This window comes from Lampris incognitus, chromosome 3 (genome assembly GCF_029633865.1).
Source record: "Lampris incognitus isolate fLamInc1 chromosome 3, fLamInc1.hap2, whole genome shotgun sequence".
NCBI lineage: Eukaryota > Metazoa > Chordata > Actinopteri > Lampriformes > Lampridae > Lampris > Lampris incognitus.
This window is the reverse complement of record NC_079213.1, coordinates 22,026,436-22,048,258: the sequence shown is the minus strand read 5'-3', so window position 1 is coordinate 22,048,258 and position 21,823 is coordinate 22,026,436. Positions and strand designations below refer to the sequence as shown.

The following is a 21,823-nucleotide window of genomic DNA, read 5'->3' as shown; positions in this document are numbered from 1 at the left end:
AGTGTTGCATGCCAGTTGCACTGTGGCTGATAAGAAAGCTTTGCAGAGAACGATTAAGTCAGCACAGAAAACCACTTGTACACAGCTACTGTCACTTGAGGACATATACAGATCCCGCTGCCTACACCGGACCACAAACACAATCAAGGACTCATCTCACCCAGGCAACCACCTTTTCACTCTGCTGCCCTCTGGGAGGCGCTATAGGTCTTTCAAGACCCGTACTTCGAGACTTTTGAACAGTTTCTACCCAAGTGCCATTAAAGAACTGAACTCTTAGCTAACTCTAAGGTTGCAATAATATCCTGAAACTGTGCAATAACACCTGTACATCTGGCATGTGCAATAAAAATATGCTGACTCGGGTTAGTGCAATACACAGACTATTTATCTAGTGTAATAGATATTACACTTGTTTTTACATTTTACACTCCATTTGTATTTTGACTATTTGTACAAATTTTATTTTTTATTTTGTACCACTGGGGAGTTGCACTTAATTTCGTTGTACAGCTGTGCAATGACAAATAAAGGCATTCAATTATTCATTCATTCAATATCAAAAACTACACATTTGCCTCAAGGGGCTTTACAGCAACACAACATCCTGTCCAACATCCCTCGTATCAGATAAGGAACAACTTCCTAAAAAAAAAAACTTTAACAGGGAAAAACAAGTCCTCAATCATACAGTCATAACTGTGTATATAAATTATTAGGCTGACAGGCCCAATAGTATGCGAGATTTCCGGCAGACAAATACACGCAGACATGGCCAGAAAAAAAGTTTTTTTTTCCAGCCGTTGTAAGACTTTTATGCAAGGCCCAAATCGATTGAATGGGAAATATGGGGGGGGGGTTAATATGCAGCACTCAAGCTAAAAAAAGTCAACCTAATAAAAACGTTTTGCCTGTCAGTCTGTGGATGTGCAGCCTCCTAGGCAGACCCTCACATGAATGCGACCAAGTCTAATATGAACTTGCACTTTCCAAAAAGTGGTTGCTGTGCAACCATTTTGGTCTGACCCTAACCCTGTCTATATTTTCACAATATAATAAAGCTGGGTAAACCGTTAACACTCACGCATGCGCAGCTCACATCTACTGCTGACTTAGATCAGGCAGGCTCGTGTCTAGATGGTAACCCTAGATTTACGAAACTCTTGCAGGATTTTTTTTTACACGCTGTTTCTTCAATCTGCGCTTTGTTTGTCATTATGTATCGTGTTGTTTCTCATTGTGGCCATAGCCCTACACCCCATCCCAACCCTTAACCACTCACCTTAACCCTTTGTGCTGACCCACTTTCTTTGATAAGCACTACTGTGCTGAGTCAAGTGCACATGTTCGAGAGTGTGCGAGTTTCACAAATCTAGGGTTACCATCTAGACGCGACTATCGGGCAGCGACAAAAATATGGAACACATCAAACTCAATATGCAACCTAGAGGAAGTTATTCCTTTATAACTCACATTTTTTGGATTATCAAAATTATTTTAATAACTTCTGATCATGTCTCTGCCCGATCTGAGTCAACCATAGATGTAAGTCGTGCATGTGCGAGCCTAAATGATTTACCCAGCTTTATTATATTTTGAAATTAAAGACAGAGGTTCTTATTTTTGGTTCATCCAGTGTTCCTCCAGTTCTCCTGTGCTGATATAAGTAGTGAATGATTTATTGACTTGAAATATAACCTACTTCTCCTTTACTTTTAAGACTCATACCTGAATACATATTCTTTTACACTGACGCTGCATGATCTAAGTCAGCGTTTCCCAACCCAGTCCTCAAGGAACCCCTATCCTGCAGATTTTCATTGTAACCCTGCATAGGTAGCCCTGCTTGTACTTAGTCAACCAATCATCTCACAGCACTTAATTATGCAAGGTGTGCAACATCTAACATAATTCATTGCTGATTGGTTGAATAACTACAAACAGGTACCTATTCAGGGTTGCAAAGAAAATCTGCAGGATAGAGGTTCCTTGAGGACTGGGTTGGGAAACACTGATCTAAGTCAACCACAGATGTGAGATGTGCATAGACATGGCTAAACCCAAATAGGTACTCAGGATAGTTTTCCAGTTCAGATCTTCTCAGGGAATAAATGCACTTTGTCAGTGCATGGTACCAAAACAGACCCTGGCTTGAGTACTCTGTGAAAGGTGATGCAGCATACGGTTTCCCTTATAGACAGTTTTTATTATAAATAATAGGCTGTGCTATCGGGTTACAATTAAGTCATATCGATTGAACCGAATTACAAGTGTCATTAAAATATACAGTAAATAAGCATATCATTTCATGGTAGTCTTAACATATAAACCTACATAATATTGAACTATTCAATATGAATCCGTTGTTGAAGTAACGATTGTCAGGGCTCGCCTATAAAAAAAGTTACTTTTCTCTGTTGCCGGGACTGACAACAGTTGTTAACAGTATTAAAAGCAATTCACATATGTCTAGTCATTTCAGTCGACTGTGGGCATTTAGGTGAAAGTGATAAAAAAAATAAAACAAATAAAATCTTTATATTCTCTGCCAAACAGAACAAGGTCAATGAAGGGGGGTGGGTGTCTGGGGGCATTCTCCCCTGGAAGAAAATTTGAGCGATGTTAATACACAAATGAAGCCTTTTGGAGCGTTTTGAAATCAGAATACAATGAGAAAACAATATCTTGTTTTGATAAACACATAACACAAACACATAGGTTGAGCGGCTGGTGCTCTCGTGCAGTCAGAACAACTTGGAGCCGAACACGCTCGAGACTGTGGAGATGACAGTGGACTTGAGGAGACAAACCTCAGCACTGCTCCCCCTCACAATATCCAAGAGCCCTGCGTCAACCGGGGAGACCTTCAAGTTTCTGGGAACTACCATTTCCAAAGACCTGAACTGAGAGACCAACATCACCTCTATCCTCAAAAATGCCCAGCAGAGGATGTAGTTTCTGTGGCAACTGAGGAAGTTTGGTCTGCCACAGAAGCTGAGGAGTCGGTTCTACACCGCAATCATCGAATCTGTCCTGCGCACATCCATCGCGGTCTGGTTCGGAGCAGCCACAAAGCAGGACAGGAATAGACTGCAGCGAACAATAAGGTCAGCAGCGAAAAAAAATCATTGGCGCTCCCCTGCCCGCCCTGCAGGACTTGTACACCTCTAGAGCCCAGAAACGGGCGGGCAGAATCAGCACCAACCCCCCCCCACCCCCACACACACCCAGAACAGTCTGTTTGAGCTCCTACCCTCTGGCAAGCGCTACAGAGCAATGTGCACCAAAACCACCAGGCACAGCAACAGTTTTTTCCCCACAGACCATCTCTCTCATGAACACTTAACAGCATGGTGCAATAATGGACACTTGTTATGCACACATGACGAAGAAAGAAAAACAAAGAACGCCACTTTATTTTGTCATTGTACAGGTTACAATGAAATTTGTCTTCTGCATTTAACCCATCCGATCGTATAGGAGCAGGGAGCAGGTGGCAGCTGCAGCGCCCGGGGACCAACTCCAGTTATTCTTTCCATTGCCTTGCTCAGGGGCAAAGGCAGAAGTAGTAACCCTAACATGCACGTCTTTTTTGACACTTTGTAAATAGCCCCCTCTAGTCAAGATGTCTCATTTATATCTCTCTGATGTGCACTCTCTTTTTGAATCAGATGTGCAATACAAATGTACAACTGCTTTATACTGGTTATAAATTATTACATGTAAGAGTAACATAAGTATATAATATATAATTATATAATAAATAGTATATATAATATTAGTATGTAATATTAGCATATATACAAGTATAACAATTTATAAATTACTCATAACACTGTATAGTTTTGACATACCTTGTTGTGCATACATACTTCCAATATTCTGTCTATTATTCCATTTTTTTTTCCTTTTTGTTGCCTTTTTGTTTTTGAGTGATATATGCAAGTCCTTGAAGCTACTGTAAACTGGAGTCAAATTCATTGTATGCAAAAGCACACTTGGCCAATAAAGTTTATTCTGATAAGTTTGAATGAATTACGATTATTTCAACATGTAACCACAATGTCTAATTACAGGCAAGAGAGAGGAGGAGGGAGAACACACATCACACTTTTCTTTCTTTTTATTTTTCCCACAGTGCGTGCGCAACTGCCGCCGTGGGCTATGCATAGCAAATTGCGGTCACTCATTCATGGACAATCTGAGGGTCGCTAGGATAGGGACACTTGCTAGGATGCGCACGCAACTGCCACCATGGGCTATGCATGGCAAATTGTGGTCACTCACTCATGGACAACCTGAGAGGGACATCTGCTGTTGCCCCCCCCCCTTCTCACTGAAAACTGCCTTGCTGCACCTACACGTGCAGCACAGGTGTGTCATGGGTCTGGACGGTTTCATGCTTGTTTAAGTCTCTTCGCCTAGACAAGCATTTCGCATACACGTTTGCGCTGCTTCAGCTCTTCCTGCTCAGCCGTGCCTCATCTTGCCTTAGCAGCACTTGTGCATGGCTGGCACTTAACCCACCTGCTGTCCATGGGTCAAATTTGACCCATTTTTAAATGTCTTATATCAGAAATATGTTGGGGTTTTTTCATCTAATTGCCATAAAAATAGCACGGATGCTTCCATACTTGCTCAGGCTACAGGTAATCAAACTCCACTCACGGCAAACTCTCTCATGCCATGGTCAATCATTCTCGCATAATTGACTTTAGCCTGAGCAAATAAAGCGACGCACTGTTGACTCCAAACCTATTAAGTCCAAACATGACCAGAGTAATGACGCATTTTAAAGTCTGCTACAAAAATAAAAGCTTCCCTCAAGTTTTGGTAGACACATTCGCCAAGGCTGAGGTAAAGGGTGTCTTCAAGCGGACATAATGTTGCAGACGAGATCCAAGTTCCGACTGGCCCAAAGAAATCCCACAGAAATGACTAAAACTCAAGTTCAAGTTTCACTTATATACATATAAAAAGTACCATGTACCTTCAATGCAATGAAATGCACGTGCCCTAGCTCTCTCACCTCTTAAAAATTATATATGTAAGGAAATAATGAATAATACAAACAAATAAGAAATCCCACAAAATAATAAAACGCTGAATGTAAGGCGCCTACTTTTCATTACACTGACCTTTAAATACTCATTATCCCTGGCTTTAAAAGCGGCAGTCCTTTCTTTTAGTCTCAGCCAAGTGTCGCTATTGATCCAAGGTTTCTGATTCGGATAGCAGCGGATGTTACGGGTGGGAATACAGGTGTCCACACAGAATTTAACAGTCAGTAACTATCGGCATGTTCGTTCAAGTTCAGGGGGTTCTTAAAAACCAACCAGTCCGTTGCATAAAAAGACAACCCTGAAGTTTGAGCTCATTTTCTGCCAACCAGCACTGTACCGTTCTCAAAGTGGGTTTCTTGCGCTTAACTTTCTGCTTGTAAACAGGTAGAAAGAGCGCGGATGAATGGTCCGATTTCCCAAAATGAAGCGGTGGAACAGACATGTATGCTCCCATGATAGTGAAGTAGCAGTGATCCAAGATCTTTTCACCCCTGGTTGGACAGCAGACACACTGGAAGTATTTAGGTAGCACCAATTTGAAGCTGCAGTGGTTGAAGTCCCCCGCCACAATGGAAACAGCCTGTGGAAGCTGATTCTCATAGCTGCTGATTGCACCATAGAGCTCTTCTAGAGCTACTGTAGCGTTGGCTTGCGGTGGAAGGTAAACAACAGTTAACGGGGCGGAGGGGAATTCCCTTGGTAGATAAAATGGTCGACACTTGATGGCAAGATGTTTCACCACCAGCAAACAGGACTGGGAGATTACTTCCACATCGGTGTGCCACGAGTTGTTAACCAGAAAACATACTCCCCCACCTTTCACCTTGCAGGTCATTTCACGCAAGCGGTCCAGTCGGTGTAGAGAAGCCATATGGCCCTGTCCGGGATGTTCGACGTCAGCCAGGTCTCAGTAAAACAGAACACGCAGCAATCCCTCATGTCCCCATTGGGCGCTAATATAAACTATAGATTGGACAATCCAACAAAGTTGATGCTAGCCTGGATCGGCGGGAAGGACAATCTCATTGCAAGGACAGATCTGCGCAATTGCAGTCATTCTCTCCTCACTCAGTCACCCCCCCCCCCCAATCCTTTTATAAAAACTCTCTGATCTACACGATACACATGTATGACCTGGTTGACACTAAGAACGGTGGTTGTTGCTGAAAGGCGACGAGTTTGCAGGTATATAACCGCAGGTAGTTTAATGTAGTTCTCAGTGAACTAGCTTTGAATCTTGCAAAGCTGTGTTCGTTTACGGAACAAGCATTAGCACTAAGCAACTACAGTCACACCAATTGTTACACAGTCACAACAGTTGGCCCACCAGCCTATATAAGTTATTGTCTTTTTTCTCACTGAGGTTGGCACAGGTCTGTGCACTGTCAATTTATTTATTTCCCCTTGATTGATGGGCTGTGCATCGAGATCCATTTTACATTGCTATATAATATATGTAGGGTGTTCTGTATTTCACAGCTTTCTCCCCTAGCTATCAAGACTCTGAATTCCTTCCTCTAGTCCAGGGTTTCCCAAACTTTTTTTTCCTAGGAACCCAAAATGACAAACCATCGTGACCCAATTCACCATAGGCCTTATCTGTAAATCGCGAGAAGAGTGAATTTGTGCATAAATTAACTTTGCTGACCATTTTTACTGCCATTTCCGCATCACCTTATATTATCTTGAATAGGTAAACCAGCCATTTCGAAGATATATACATTTAATAAATCACAATTTCGTTTAATATATGTGTTGTTGAAAACAAACACATGTTAAATGCTTTATAAATGAGACAAAATAAATGCATTTAGGTGGCGTTAACAAGCTCTTTTTTTCCTCTCATCAGTAAAACAGAATGTTCGCCTTTCATATTAGATTCATTGTTATAAGTACAATATCAGAACAACACAAACATTCAGTACAAGTACCATCAAAAACATGCTCCTTGTTGAAAGTTTTTTGAAATACTCATGCCTATTACCATAACAAGTAGGCTTGTGTTTAAGATGTTATCAAACAGTCCACAACAAATTCATTAATCCATCAGGTCTGTTCCAGGTCAAATCTCATTAGGCCCATTATGTGCTATTTACTTACCCTGATTATTACCTTTTTAGGTCTACTCCAAATATACAGTTGTGCATATTAAGTTTTACTTACACCTTCCTAATGTGATAAGTGGGCCTGTTTGCTTTTTAGTATTGCATTCCAGTCCACAAGAGGAGATTGCGACGCGCATATCGGGTGCAGCGTTCGGTCTATTTCTGGCAGAAACCGTTGAGTGTATCGGAATACCAACGAGCTCTCTTATGTGGCTCACAGGTGTACTGCAGATATAAATCTTGAAAGACTATGGAAGAAATTCAGCAAATTTTATTTGGCACCCCATCGCAGGAGATTTTATTTGGCGACCCTATCAAAATCTCATGCAACCCACCTTTGTGTCGCAACCCAGTCTCTGGGAATGACTACTCTAGTCCCCTCCTCACACACTACTGGCATACGTACACATACATACCATTCACCTATTGTATGCTGTTGTGTGTAATATGTTCTGTGTCACTGTATTGTTTCGTGATAATATGTGAAGTGTATTGTTGTTGTCCATGTTATGTATTGTGCAGCATAGTTTTTACATATCGTACCGAAAACAAATTCCACCGGCCTTGGTCGTGTGGCTAATAATCTATTTATCTATCCAATTTATAGGCGTTGCCCTCCGGTTTTTGACTTTCCATCAATGTATCAAAGATCTTTTACCAAAATAATAGATTTGATATGGATTTTTTTTTGTACATTAAAGGAGCTTTCTCAAGTGACTGTTTCTAGCGATTGAACATCACTAGAAAGGGTCTTCAATAGGTGGAAATACTAATGTAAAAATGTTATTCTAAAAATAGGTTAGTAAATGATGATCCTTCTGTCCGGCATGAACTAAGACACAAACAATTAAACAAGATCCCGCATACCGCTCAAAATCAGGTCTGTGTGACAGTCACATAGACTCAAGAGAGCATATTCTCCCTGAAGCCCAGCGACATAATACCATATAACATCATCATTAAGTATGCTGAGGAGAGACTTACCTGCAATCTGGCAAGCTGGGTAGTCCTGGCCACGATCTTATTATATGGATCAACAATCTTTGTCCTTATCCTGATTGAGAAAACAAACGCACATTTTGAGAAGTTTCCAAAATAGCAAAGCAACAAATGACACCCCGACACCCCCAAAATCCCGACTCACTCTACATAAGATGATTATAGTATCTATTAGATGAATTCCCTTCTATAGATCAGATGTGGATTTGTATTTTTTTTTTATCAGTTTCTGCTTTTTTCCGGATGGGATAATTAATCCTAATTTTCTCCAGTGGAACTGCTAAGGAGCCATCAGTACAGGGCTGTGTTTGTCCCAACATGAATGTCAATGTGTGATTGTTTGATTAACATTATCATTGTTGTTATTAATAATAGATTTCATGAAAAATGTATTTACCTGTCCACAGCTCCTTGCAGAGCGCTGATCCTTGTCTGCATCATCTGAAGGACCCCTGGAAGAAAACATATTCATAGAGCAACAAACTGCTCAATTTAGGCTTTATAATACACACACACACATACAAATACTTTTACTCTGGATGCTGAAGAACCATCCATCCATCCATTATCCAAGCCGCTTATCCTAATCGGGGTTGCGGGGGATGCTGGAGCCCATCCCAGTAGGCATTGGGCGGCAGGCGGCAAGACACCCTGAACAGGCCGCCAGTCCATCACAGGGCTGACACATTCATGGGACAATTTAATATGGCTGATTCACCTGACCTACATGTCTTTGGACTGTGGGAGGAAACCGGAACACCCGGAGGAAACCCACGCAGACACAGGGAGAACATGCAAACTCCACACAGAGGACGACCCGTCTTGGGAGAGAGATCCCTCCTCTGTTTCGCTCCCTGAGGTTTCTTCCTATTTTTTCTCCCTGTTAAAGGTTTTTTTAGGGAGTTGTTCCTTATCCAATGAGAGGGTCTAAGGACAGGATGTTGTGTTGCTGTTGAGCCCACTGAGGCAAATTTGTAATTTGTGTTATTGGGCTACAAATAAAATTGACTTGACCCGGGACGACCCCCAAGGTTGGACTACCACAGGGCTCGAATCCAGGACCTTCTTGCTTTAAGGCGACCGCGCTAACCACTGCGCCACTGCTAAGAAACCATCCTGTCAACTGGTGCAAAGTGGTGCAATTCAACCATTAGTCTATACCACCATCTAGTGGTCGGTTTTTGGAACAAGCAAAACACCGGAGAGTGATGGTGTTCACTGGAGATGAAGCAGACACCCTACCTCAAAACGACCTGAACATTGATGTGTTCAAAGCTATGTAAAAGTGCTACCAATAAAATACTTTCAGACTGTAAATCATTAGCTTACAAAGGAGTAACAAAGCGATGTGCAGACTGACAGACAGACATTTGAACACTTTACACTGTATTCAATGAGAATGACAAAAAGTAGGAACATTTTTATCTCAATTTCCACTTGTAATAATTTTCTTTGTACTAGTACACAGGGTAATATAATGGAGTAAGACACACGTAAAGAATAACTATATATAAATATATATATATATATATATATATATATATATATATATATATATATATATATATATATATATATATATATATATATATACACACACACACACACACATCTACTCCTATTTTCAGCTGCTCCCGTTAGGGGTCGCCACAACAGATCTTCCATTTCCATCTCTTCCTGTCATCTGCATCTTCCTCTGTCACACCAGCTACCTGCATGTCCTCTCTCACCACATCCATAAACCACCTCTTTGGCCTTCCTCTTTTCCTCTTCCCTGGCAGCTCCATATTCAGCATCCTTCTCACAATATACCCAGCATCTCTCCTCCGCACATGCTCAAACCATCTCAATGTTGCCTCTCTTGCTTTGTCTCCAAACCGTCCAACCTGAGCTGTCCCTCTAATATACTCGTTCCTAATCGTGTCTTTCTTTGTCACTCCCAATGAAAATCTTAACATCTTCAACTCTGCCACCTCCAGCTCTGCCTCCTGTCTTTTCATCAGTGCCACTGTCTCCAAACCATATAACATAGCTGGTCTCACTACCATCTTGTAAACCTTCCCTTTAACTCTTGCTGGTACCCTTCTGTCGCAAATCACTCCTAACACTCTTCTCCACCCACTCCACCCTGCCTGCACACTCTTCTTCACCTCTCTTCCGCACTTGCCGTTACTTTGAACAGTTGACCCCAAGTATTTAATAAACTCACACGTCTTCATCCCCTCTACTCCTCGCATCCTCACCATTCCGCTGTCCTCCCTCTCATTCACGCATATGTATTCCGTCTTGCTCCTACTGAATTTCATTCCTCTTCTCTCCAGTGTATACCTCCACCTCTCCAGGCTCTCCTCAACCTGCTCCCTACTCTCGCTACAAATCACAATGTCATCCGCAAACATCATAGTCCACAGAGACTCCTGCCTGATCTCGTCTGTCAACCTGTCCATCACCACTGCAAACAAGAAAGGGCTCAGAGCCGATCCTTGGTGTAATCCCACCTCCACCTTGAACCCATCTGTCATTCCAACTGCACACTTCACCACTCTCACACTTCCCTCATACATATTCTGCACCACTCCTACATACTTCTCTGCAACTCCCGACTTCCTCAAACAATACCACACCTCCTCTCTCGGCACCCTGTCATTTGCTTTCTCTAAATATACAAAGACACAATGTAATTCCTTCTGGCCTTCTCTATACTTCTCCATTAACATTCTCAAAGCAAACATCGCATCTGTAGTGCTCTTTCGTGGCATGAAACCATACTGTTACCTCTCCTCTTAACCTAGCTTCTATTACTCTTTCACATACTATCTTCATGCTGTGGCTGATCAACTTTATACCTCTGTAGTTGCGACAGTTGTATATATAAAGAGTTATTCTTTGTGTGTGTGTGTGTGTGTGTGTATACTTAATATAACTGTTAAAAGAAACACTCAATGGTAGAGAAAGTGCTCAACATATATATATATATATATATATATATAAAAAAATATATATATATATACACTACCGTTCAAAAGTTTGGGATCACATTGAAATGTCCATATTTTTGAAGGAAAAGCACTGTACTGTTCAATGAAGATAACTTTAAACTAGTCTTAACTTTAAAGAAATACACTCTATACATTGCTAATGTGGTAAATGACTATTCTAGCTGCAAATGTCTGGTTTTTGGTGCAATATATACATAGGTGTATAGAGGCCCATTTCAAGCAACTATCACTCCAGTGTTCTAATGGTACAATGTGTTTGCTCATTGGCTCAGAAGGCTAATTGATGATTAGAAAACCCTTGTGCAATCATGTTCACACATCTGAAAACAGTTTAGCTCGTTACAGAAGCTACAAAACTGACCTTCCTTTGAGTAGATTGAGTTTCTGGAGCATCACATTTGTGGGGTCAATTAAACGCTCAAAATGGCCAGAAGAAGAGAACTTTCATCTGAAACTCGACAGTCTATTCTTGTTCTTAGAAATGAAGGCTATTCCATGCGAGAAATTGCTAAGAAATTGAAGATTTCCTACACCGGTGTGTACTACTCCCTTCAGAGGACAGCACAAACAGGCTCTAACCAGAGTAGAAAAAGAAGTGGGAGGCCGCGTTGCACAACTGAGCAAGAAGATAAGTACATTAGAGTCTCTAGTTTGAGAAACAGACGCCTCACAGGTCCCCAACTGGCATCTTCATTAAATAGTACCCGCAAAACACCAGTGTCAACATCTACAGTGAAGAGGCGGCTGCGGGATTCTGGGCTTCAGGGCAGAGTGGCAAAGAAAAAGCCATATCTGAGACTGACCAATAAAAGAAAAAGATTAAGATGGGCAAAAGAACACAGACATTGGACAGAGGAAGACTGGAAAAAAGTGTTGTGGACGGATGAATCCAAGTTTGAGGTGTTTGGATCACAAAGAAGAACGTTTGTGAGACGCAGAACAAATGAAAAGATGCTGGAAGAATGCCTGATGCCATCTGTTAAGCATGGTGGAGGTAATGTGATGGTCTGGGGTTGCTTTGGTGCTGGTAAGGTGGGAGATTTGTACAGGGTAAAAGGGATTCTGAATAAGGAAGGCTATCACTCCATTTTGCAACGCCATGCCATACCCAGTGGACAGCGCTTGATTGGAGCCAATTTCATCCTACAACAGGACAATGACCCTAAACACACCTCCAAATTGTGCAAGAACTATTTAGAGCAGAAGCAGGCAGCTGGTATTCTATCGGTAATGGAGTGGCCAGCGCAGTCACCAGATCTGAACCCCATTGAGCTGTTGTGGGAGCAGCTTGACCGTATGGTACGCAAGAAGTGCCCATCCAACCAATCCAACTTGTGGGAGCTGCTTCTGGAAGCGTGGGGTGCAATTTCTCCAGATTACTTCAACAAATTAACAGCTAGAATGCCAAAGGTCTGCAATGCTGTAATTGCTGCAAATGGAGGATTCTTTGACGAAAGCAAAGTTTGATGTAAAAAAAATCTTATTTCAAATACAAATCATTATTTCTAACCTTGTCAATGTCTTGACTCTATTTTCTATTCATTTCACAACATATGGTGGTGAATAAGTGTGACTTTTCATGGAAAACACAAAATTGTTTGGGTGATCCCAAACTTTTGAACGGTAGTGTATATAAAAACTTTGTTTAAAGAAATACTCAACGGTAGGGAAACAGATATATGTATCTCCATCCATCCATTATCCAAGCTGCTTATCCGAATTTGGATCATGGGATGCTGGAGCCTATCCCAGCAGTCGTGTGTGTATATATATATATATATGTCATTTCGGCCAGCCGGCTGTCAATCTGACAGCTGATGATTGCTTATGGCATGAAACAGGCTTGTACTGTCTCATAAAGAGTTTACTTGACTCACTGGATTATTTTGCTCCTAATGCATTGAGCACTTTCCCTACCATTGAGTGTTCCTTTTAACAAAGTTATATATACACTCACTGGCCACTTTATTAGGTACACCTTGCTAGTACCGGGTTGGACCCCCTTTTGCCTTCAGAACTGCCTTAATCCTTCGTGGCATAGATTCAACAAGGTACTGGAAACATTCCTCAGAGAGTTTGGTCCATATTGACATGATAGCATCACGCAGTTGCTGCAGATTTGCCGGCTGCACATCCATGATGCGAATCTCCCGGTCCACCACATCCCAAAGGTGCTCTATTGGATTGAGATCTGGTGACTGTGGAGGCCATTTGAGTACAGTGAACTCATTGTCATGTTCAAGAAACCAGTCTGAGATGATTCGAGCTTTATGACATGGCGCGTTATCCTGCTGGAAGTAGCCATCAGAAGATGGGAACACTGTGGTCATAAAGGGATGGACATGGTCAGCAACAATACTCAGGTAGGCTGTGGCATTGACACGATGCTCAATTGGTACTAAGGGGCCCAAAGTGTGCCAAGAAAATATCCCCCACACCATTACACCACCACTACCAGCCTGAACCGTTGACACAAGGCAGGATGGATCCATGCTTTCATGTTGTTGACGCCAAATTCTGACCCTACCATCCGAATGTTGCAGCAGAAATCGAGACTCATCAGATCAGGCAACGTTTTTCCAATCTTCTATTGTCCAATTTTGGTGAGCCTGTGCGAATATTAGCCTCAGTTTCCTGTTCTTAGCTGACGGGAGTGGCACCCGGTGTGTGTCTTCTGCTGCTGTAGCCCATCTGCCTCAAGGTTCGATGTGTTGTGCGTTCAGAGATGCTCTTCTGCATACCTCGGTTGTAATGAGTGGTTATTTGAGTTACTGTTGCCTTTCTATCAGCTCGAACCAGTCTGGCCATTCTCCTCTGACCTCTGGCATCAACAAGGCATTTTCGCCCACAGAACTGCCGCTCACTGGATATTTTTTCTTTTTCGGACCATTCTCTGTAAACCCTAGAGATGGCTGTGTGTGAAAATCCCAGTAGATCAGCAGTTTCTGAAATACTCAGACCAGCCTGTCTGGCACCAACAACCATGCCACGTTCAAAGTCACTTAAATCACCTTTCTTCCCCATTCTGATGCTCGGTTTGAACTGCAGCAGATCGTCTTGACCATTTCTACATGCCTAAATGCATTGAGTTGCTGCCATGTGATTGGCTGATTAGAAATTTGCGTTAACGAGCAGTTGGACAGGTGTGCCTAATAAAGTGGCCGGTGAGTGTATATATATACTATATGTGTGTGTGTGTGTGTGTGTGTGTGTGTGTGTGTGTGTGTGTGTCTGTGCGCGCGTGTGTTCTTGAAGCCATGATCAAAGTGTCTTTACCCTCAAGAGACTCTATTCCTGTTGCTTGAGCTAGTAGGTCTTCATGTCTAGCCACCACCTGAAAGGGAAATGACGAGACGGAATAATGGGAAACTGTCCAGATGAATTACAAGACAGAAATATATGAACATTAGTGTGGGTCACCCTTTGGGTTCCTATCTTCTTGGGTACCCTAAATAAAATGTATGAAGATACACGGCTCCATAGGCAGATGCAGTGCTATGGCTCTACTTATTCCATCTTAAAGTGTTTTGTAAAGTTCAGTGGAATGTATAAAGTACCTTCTAAGCTGTTCAATTCAAACAAGCTTAATTCAAGGTGAGGTTTGTGTAATACTCAATGCAATAAGCAACATGTTATGTCAGGATTAGAAAGTGAAGAGTTTTCATAGGATTCAATCCCAGTCCATTATGGTCTTGCACATGGGTCCAGAGCTATCTGACATAGCAACAAAAAAAAACAACAAATAAACTCAGCTGTCTCTTAGTAGAGGGTCTACATCACTCATGTGTATAATCATATATGACTATTTCAGTTTCCACAGGAAGAAATAATCAAACATATCGGAATATTGCCCATACTTAAGACATTTAATTTCATTTACAGAGTACACAGTAGCTGACTAGAAGTTCAGGACTAGATGTTGCCGTCAAATCATGAAACAAGGTTTATCATTTTGATCATAGCATCTTACAAAAAACATTGGGATGATAATTTTAACCATCAGCGTGCCAGGACACTTACAAATGATAACCTTAAGAGTAATAAGTCATTGCCTTGACATATTTTATGCAATGAACATCAGAACCAAAGATCCAAACCAGTACAGTTAATCAGGAAAGCAATTTAATGTACCGACTGCTCTCGCTTATCTCCTCCACCCAGGAGTTTTATGTTATCTGCCTGTCAGCACCATCTCAGAGATAGATAAATTCAGTCTCAAAAATCTTTTTCAGCACACATTGGCCTTGTGCTGAGAAACACTTGTTTAGATTTTGGAGGTGAAATTCTGCACATTTTTTGAGATACTTGACTTTTTGTTACAATGAATTTCCTCATGGGAATGAATAACAAAGTTTGGAATCTCCTAGCATGGAGGGGACTGATGAACTCATTTCATAATACTAGTTTAAACCACTCAACTACCCTACCAACATCATGGGAATATCTTTTTTTTTTATCATCATCTTTCTCACAAGACTAATATCTTGAATCCAATTATCAGGCATTTCTTTAAAAGGCCAAAGACTGAAGAGGAAAAAAATTGCTTCACCATTAGTGTAGGATGTTATTAAGTGAGCTGATCAACCTTGGCAGAGGTTTGCGCTCTCCACGTGTGCTTGTTCCAAATACATTTCTAGAAGGAAATACTATCCATACTTAAATGCAGGTTAAAATGAGTGCCCCATCAAGTGTGTTTGTGAGATGTTTACCTGGCTATGCAGCTCCTTGTCCAGTTGACTGATCCCCTGTGCAAGTTTGGCCAGCTGCTCAGCGATAATGGCATGGTGAATGGCCTGAGCAGTGTATGTCTTAACATCAAAGTCCTCTGTCAGGAAATCCCAGTAGCATTCTGCAAACAAATTTTTGCATCAAAGAACTTTTAAGGTTATAATGACATGATGTTGGTGGACTAGCCTAATTAAAAAAAAAAGCTCTGCATCCAAAAACTGTTCATGATGTTAATATTACACACTTCCAGCCAACTGTGACATATACAGCAGAACATTACCAACACTGGCTCGAGAAAGTCACACCAAATTAGGCTAAATTGTATGCCAAGAACATGATGCATAAACAATCTGGCTTTGCGAAATGCTCATGTAAAAAAAAAGAAAATGATGAGCAACAAACATTTATTCTGAGTAGAAAAATTAAACGTATCTAAGAGTACTTCCTGAAAAGAGCGCTGGACAATCTAAGAAAACCTAGATAAGGGAGAAGGGTGATTTAGGGAATAAGAATTTCCACATCAGAATAAACAATAATTTTACAAATAGAAAGAAAAAAAAAGATGAAACAAATTTGCTTAGGGCTCAAAAAAAGGCTAGGGCTGGGCCTGTTACTACAATTCCCTTCACTGCTAAATTTCCAACTGCCATCAAACCTTTCTTCTAGGTACAAACTTTTTTTTTTCAACTAAAGGTTGATGAATAACAGATATGTCAATGTACCTTACAATAAAAAGCATTATTAGACTAAGGACTTCAATCCAACTCACATTACCGACCAACATGTGGACACCGATCAGTACTGGCACTTGGTATCCCTCGTACAAATCCAGATTTATTATAACCTCACCAATCACCAATCTTCACTGCTTTTTAAGAATGAGTAGCACTTGTATTTCAAGTCCTTGGAGAAAATGAAAATGAAAAATGCCCCCGACCTACTGAATATCATGCATCAACTTAACCCCTTTTAACTGACCTCAGAAATGATTGTTCCAGTTTATTTAAGATTGTATCTCAATGGGCAGGGTTTTTTTTGTCTTTTCTCTATGTTTTCTCGTACCACTCAGCATCCTGCAATACCATTTCCCCCAATTCATGTAGTTACAACGACGTTGTACAATGAGTGAATATTGTGGAGAGAGGTATCAAGGCTTTCTGTGTATGCTTGCTTTACCTTGCACTGCGTATAGTCACAAGTGCACCTCATACAGACCGACACCAGAAATCAGCCATCAGCTGAAGTGCTGAATGGGATAATGATTGTGGAAAACAAAATGCTTCCAACCCAACAAGAGACGATAGCTAAATGCCGCAAATTTACCGTGTACGACTACAAAAGCCAACAGGGTAGCTCTGCACCATAGGGTAAATACTCGTGTAAATTTTCTACACTTTTAAAAACCAAATATAGATGTCAGTAAGAAAAATTCCAACTAAGTCAAGTCAGTAACGCAACGAATTGATAGTTGACATGACGTCTAAACTCAACATATAGCAGCTGCTACGTTTCCACATCAACCATGTTTATCGCTGTTCTTTGAAAATTGTGTTATTACTTTTAATTTACAGCAGCTGCCACGCATTACGCTCGAAAATAAAGGCCGTATTTTAGGATTTTACCATCTTTCAGAATTGAATTCGTGGAAGCTTCTCCCATCCCCTCCATGTTGACGCTCCGTCAGCATGACGTCTAACTTCTGCGACAAGCTGGAGGCGCACAGCTTCTTAACGGGATAGTACACCTTTTTTTTTGGTACGTTTGCATGAGCCTGGGATAATAGAACCAGTGGTCAAGGGAGCTCAGGAATAAAATTCCATATGGTTTAAATTTACGATGAAGCCACATGTTTTAGTAATTCTATACTCATACTTTTGACTGTGTTACGATACTAATTCACTACGATGTCCATACACTTCAAGCCAAAATAAATGTGTTGACTGTCAAATTGCAGTGATTTAAATTACATGTAAGTAGTAAGTGCAACGTGCGCAAAAAAGGTAAACAAAAAAGGTGACTCAACATACTGTGTGCCGTTATAAAACAAATCGTTTAAAAATATGAAGTATAAAATAAACAAAAAGTAAAAACAAAATATTTACTAATGTGTAATCAAATATTTAAACAACAGATGCATCCCTCTCATCATCTCACTCACAACAAACTAATAAGTCTTAAATCCAATATTGACATTTCAATTCTATTTATATTGTAGGTTTGTACACCAGTATTATCCCTGGCTGCATCAGGACTTCTCCCTATCATCGAATCCAAAAAAAGTGAAGAGACGCGTGGTCTAAGTTTTATTTTTATAATCATTAAACACACATATAGGCGACCGTCTAGGTTGCCCATGCCTAGAAATGCTCCTGGACACATATTTATCAATCTCTCACAGAAGTGCATGCCACTGAAAGAGATCAGCTTCGACAATACTGTCATTTAGACTTTAGACCACGCGTCTTTTCACTCTTTTTGAATTTGATGATAGGGAGAAGCCCTGATGCAGCCTGGGTTAATACTGGTGTGCAAACCTATAAATAGAATTTAAATATCAATATTGGATTTCCTTATATAATAACATTCCTTCATTAAAATTTATCACATGCGCCATTAACCAAGGGAGAAAGGGTTGAAAAGGGGAGATAGAATGAGTGGTTTTATCAGTGGTGTATTGATATCAGAGCCCAGCTGAGGGGCAGTCCAGCTGTGGAGGGGGAAAGCAAGAGAGCTGAGCCACAGGTAGAAAGACTGACACGGATTTAATAAGACGCACCAATGCAAAGTCTACCCACTTAATGTAGAATTTTTAGAACAATTTAAGTTACACTAATTCTCCCTATCTTTATGCTTTAGATTTCAAAATAAAAAGAATTCTGGGGAGGCCTGCCAGACCCCCCTGCCTTAATTTGACCCCCCCCCACACACAAAACCGATATTCATGTTAAAATAAAAACATTTTGTATACTAGTGTCTTTCCAAATCATTTTCCAATGATAATGTCCAGATGGTTTGTTACACATAAACATCTGAGAAGTTGCCTTGGAAATGGTTTGGAAAAGGGGCAGGCGCTTAAAAAAACCTGGCAAGTGATTGGATGAACTGTCTGTCTATCACGGGCTAACGTCAACCAAATTCAAATCAATTCAAACTCTTGCCGAAACCAGTCGGCAGAAGGGCGAACAAATATATTCCATCGAGAGAGAGGGGGGGGAAAGCCTTCAGGGCCGTTCTTTCAATAGAGAAATAATGTCTAGTTCTGATATAAATGATACTACCGCTGCGTCTAAGCTAACATCTTCGAGAGCTGCCATTGTTGTTTTCCAACTAACAGTCGCTTCTCGCTGTGGTCGCGGCCACAGCGCGCCCGTCGCTGCCAGCTGCTCCTCATAGGACGCCGATTGGTTCGGCCATAAGCGCATAACTCGAAGCCTGGCAAGCTGGACTTGGGTGATCTTGAGAATCCAGCTGCCTCGCCACCGTAAATCCGACACCGCATCAGTCAAGAAAGGAGCAGTGTCCGTTTCCAGAGGCAGAGCCTCGCTGGATACAGAAGAAACGGTTTTCATCGTCACATGGATGAAGGGAAACTGAAAGTTATGAAGATCGTCCGCGTTGCTGCAGTCAAAACGTTTCTCCTGTTCGTATTTACGACGAAAGAAACGGCTCCTTCTTCCTGAAAGTACAACCAGTCTGAAAGATATACACGTGAGTAAAGGCAATACTATTCACAATGCACTGACAACAACAATACAACGGTAGTTTAATATGTTCCAACGTTTTCAACTTCCCAGTGTAACGGGGGCAGTCCTATGCTGTTCTATGCTGGTCAGCCTGCTGCATGCCCGTCACTCTCATCATTAGCTCTGCGTTGTGTTCTAGTTGGGTGGGGCCCCAGGTGTTGTGGGGGGCCCTCAGTCTCTCATCATCATCATCATGATCAAGGAAGGAGCGGGGACACACAGGACTCTATTTGGCCCACCTTGCCATTTATTTTGGTTTCAAACCCTTCGACAACCGTCCAGTCCTCCAGCGGGAGCGGTGTTTCTTACGGACGTGGGGGTCGAAGTTCAACCACTGCCCGGACTCCACTCGTGTGCGTTAGAAGTAGAAACCGTCCACGGGACTCCGATGTAAGAAAGGATAAACAAGTATTTTATCCCACAGCTTGCAGTATTTTCTTACAGGGATACTCAAGGTTACGTTCTCCTCAACCAGCAAAACTGTCCCACGGTAAGAAACACGTGTGGCTCGGCTCGATTGCTGCTTGAGACTCCTCCCACAAAACAAAAATGGCCTCTCCCGCGTTCCCTCTTCCGTGTACCCACAAGACCTCTCTCTTAAAGCGACAGTACAGGTACATGACGGTCGTTATAAAACATACATTAAAGTAAATAATGACATAAAATAAAATGTAGTAAACACAAATAACAGCACACAGACAGGATTTGGTGATATTTCATACTCAACCAAAATAAAATAAAAACATTAATTTTAACCTGGTTACATTCACCCCTCCTGAAATTCACCAACATCCTGACAGCAGGATAAGAAGAGAAAGAGGAAAGGAAAAGCCCATCACTGACTACTGGCACAAGTGAAAAGAAGGACCTAGTCCTCCAGTCAACTTAGGAGCTACCTCGGTTACGAGGTTCAGAAAATAATGAGGTTGATCAAGTCTCAGTATTCCCTTAGATCAATGTGACGCCTGATACGCCACACCATGCACTTGGCCCAAAACAACCCTGTCTGATAGACACCTAATAACTCACATTAAACTAGTCTGAATGACTCCAACCTCCATCAAAGTTCAATCCCTCACACACCGTAGAAATGGCATCTGAGCCATAGATTCTATTAACCTGTTCACTGACCTCACCACCCTCCCTGTGCGTGTCCTAACCCGACCATCGCTCTCTACTTGTGTGCGTGAGACAGTGCGAGCTGCAACATCTGTATCGAGTGAGTGTGGTGCTTCTGTGTGCGAATCAGTGTGAGATATAACACCAACATCGAGTGAGTGTGATGCCTCTATGTGTGGTGCATGTGTGTTGTGTGGTGCGTGTGTGTTGGGTGGAGTCTGAGTAGTGGCCCCCACAGGACTGACTACCAGACTAGACGGAATGAACTCTTCCGCTTCTGCCCACTCAGATCTAGGCGAGTCTCCAAGTGATGAGACTGCTAGCCCCATTGCATCCCCTGAGACCGTCAGGCCATCTGCACTGTCCTTCTCATCGGACTCTGCGCAGTCAAGCAACTGACTGGTTGTACTGGACTCCTCACCCTGATCTAACTCAGGAAGGGGCAAGAAGTTGACCTCCAACAAACGGTTCCTGTGCACCACCCTGGTGTGCCCCTCTGCATCCTGAATCTTGTAGACGTGGATATTGGGGTTGACACCGACAACCGTGTACACTCCGTTCTCCCATTTGTCAACCAACTTTCTCTTCCCTCGCTCACTCTGGTTCGCAACCAAAACACGATCCCCGACAGACAGAACAGTGCCCTTGGCGTGTCTGTTGTACTGTCGCGCCTGATGCTGCTGCTCAGCCGTGGAGTGCTTCTGAGCGATCTCCATTGCACTTCTTAGACAGGAAAGCAGAGACTGAGCATAAGAGTCATAGTCAACAACGTGAGGGTCATGCAAAACCTGCCTGAACATAACATCCACCGGCTGTCTTGGGACACGCCCATACATCAGGAAGAAAGGCGCATAACCCGTGGTCTCGTGAACAGTGGCATTGTACGCGAGCGTGAGAGAATGGATCTGCTGAGGCCACTGTTGCTTCTGCTGAAGCGGAAGGGAACGGAGCATATTCCCCATCGTGCGATTAAAACGCTCTGTCCCGCCATTACCCATAGGATGGTAGGCCGTCGTGTGGGACTTCGCTACACCCGCCAACTTGAGAAGCTCTGCAATCAGGTTGCT

The 21,823-nt window shown here is 42.1% G+C and overlaps 1 protein-coding gene across 1 annotated transcript in view; it reads right to left on the bottom strand.

The window, feature by feature from the left end:
* Positions 1 to 17,568, bottom strand: part of cog5 (component of oligomeric golgi complex 5) — a 108,315-nt gene extending 90,747 nt beyond the window's left edge. The window contains 5 exon segments of the mRNA XM_056275577.1: positions 8,153 to 8,222; positions 8,565 to 8,619; positions 14,443 to 14,500; positions 15,876 to 16,015; positions 17,517 to 17,568. Of these exon segments, the coding sequence (XP_056131552.1) occupies positions 8,153 to 8,222; positions 8,565 to 8,619; positions 14,443 to 14,500; positions 15,876 to 16,015; positions 17,517 to 17,562 (369 nt within the window). The 5' untranslated portion in view covers positions 17,563 to 17,568.
* Between the last annotated feature and the right edge of the window lie 4,255 nt (positions 17,569 to 21,823).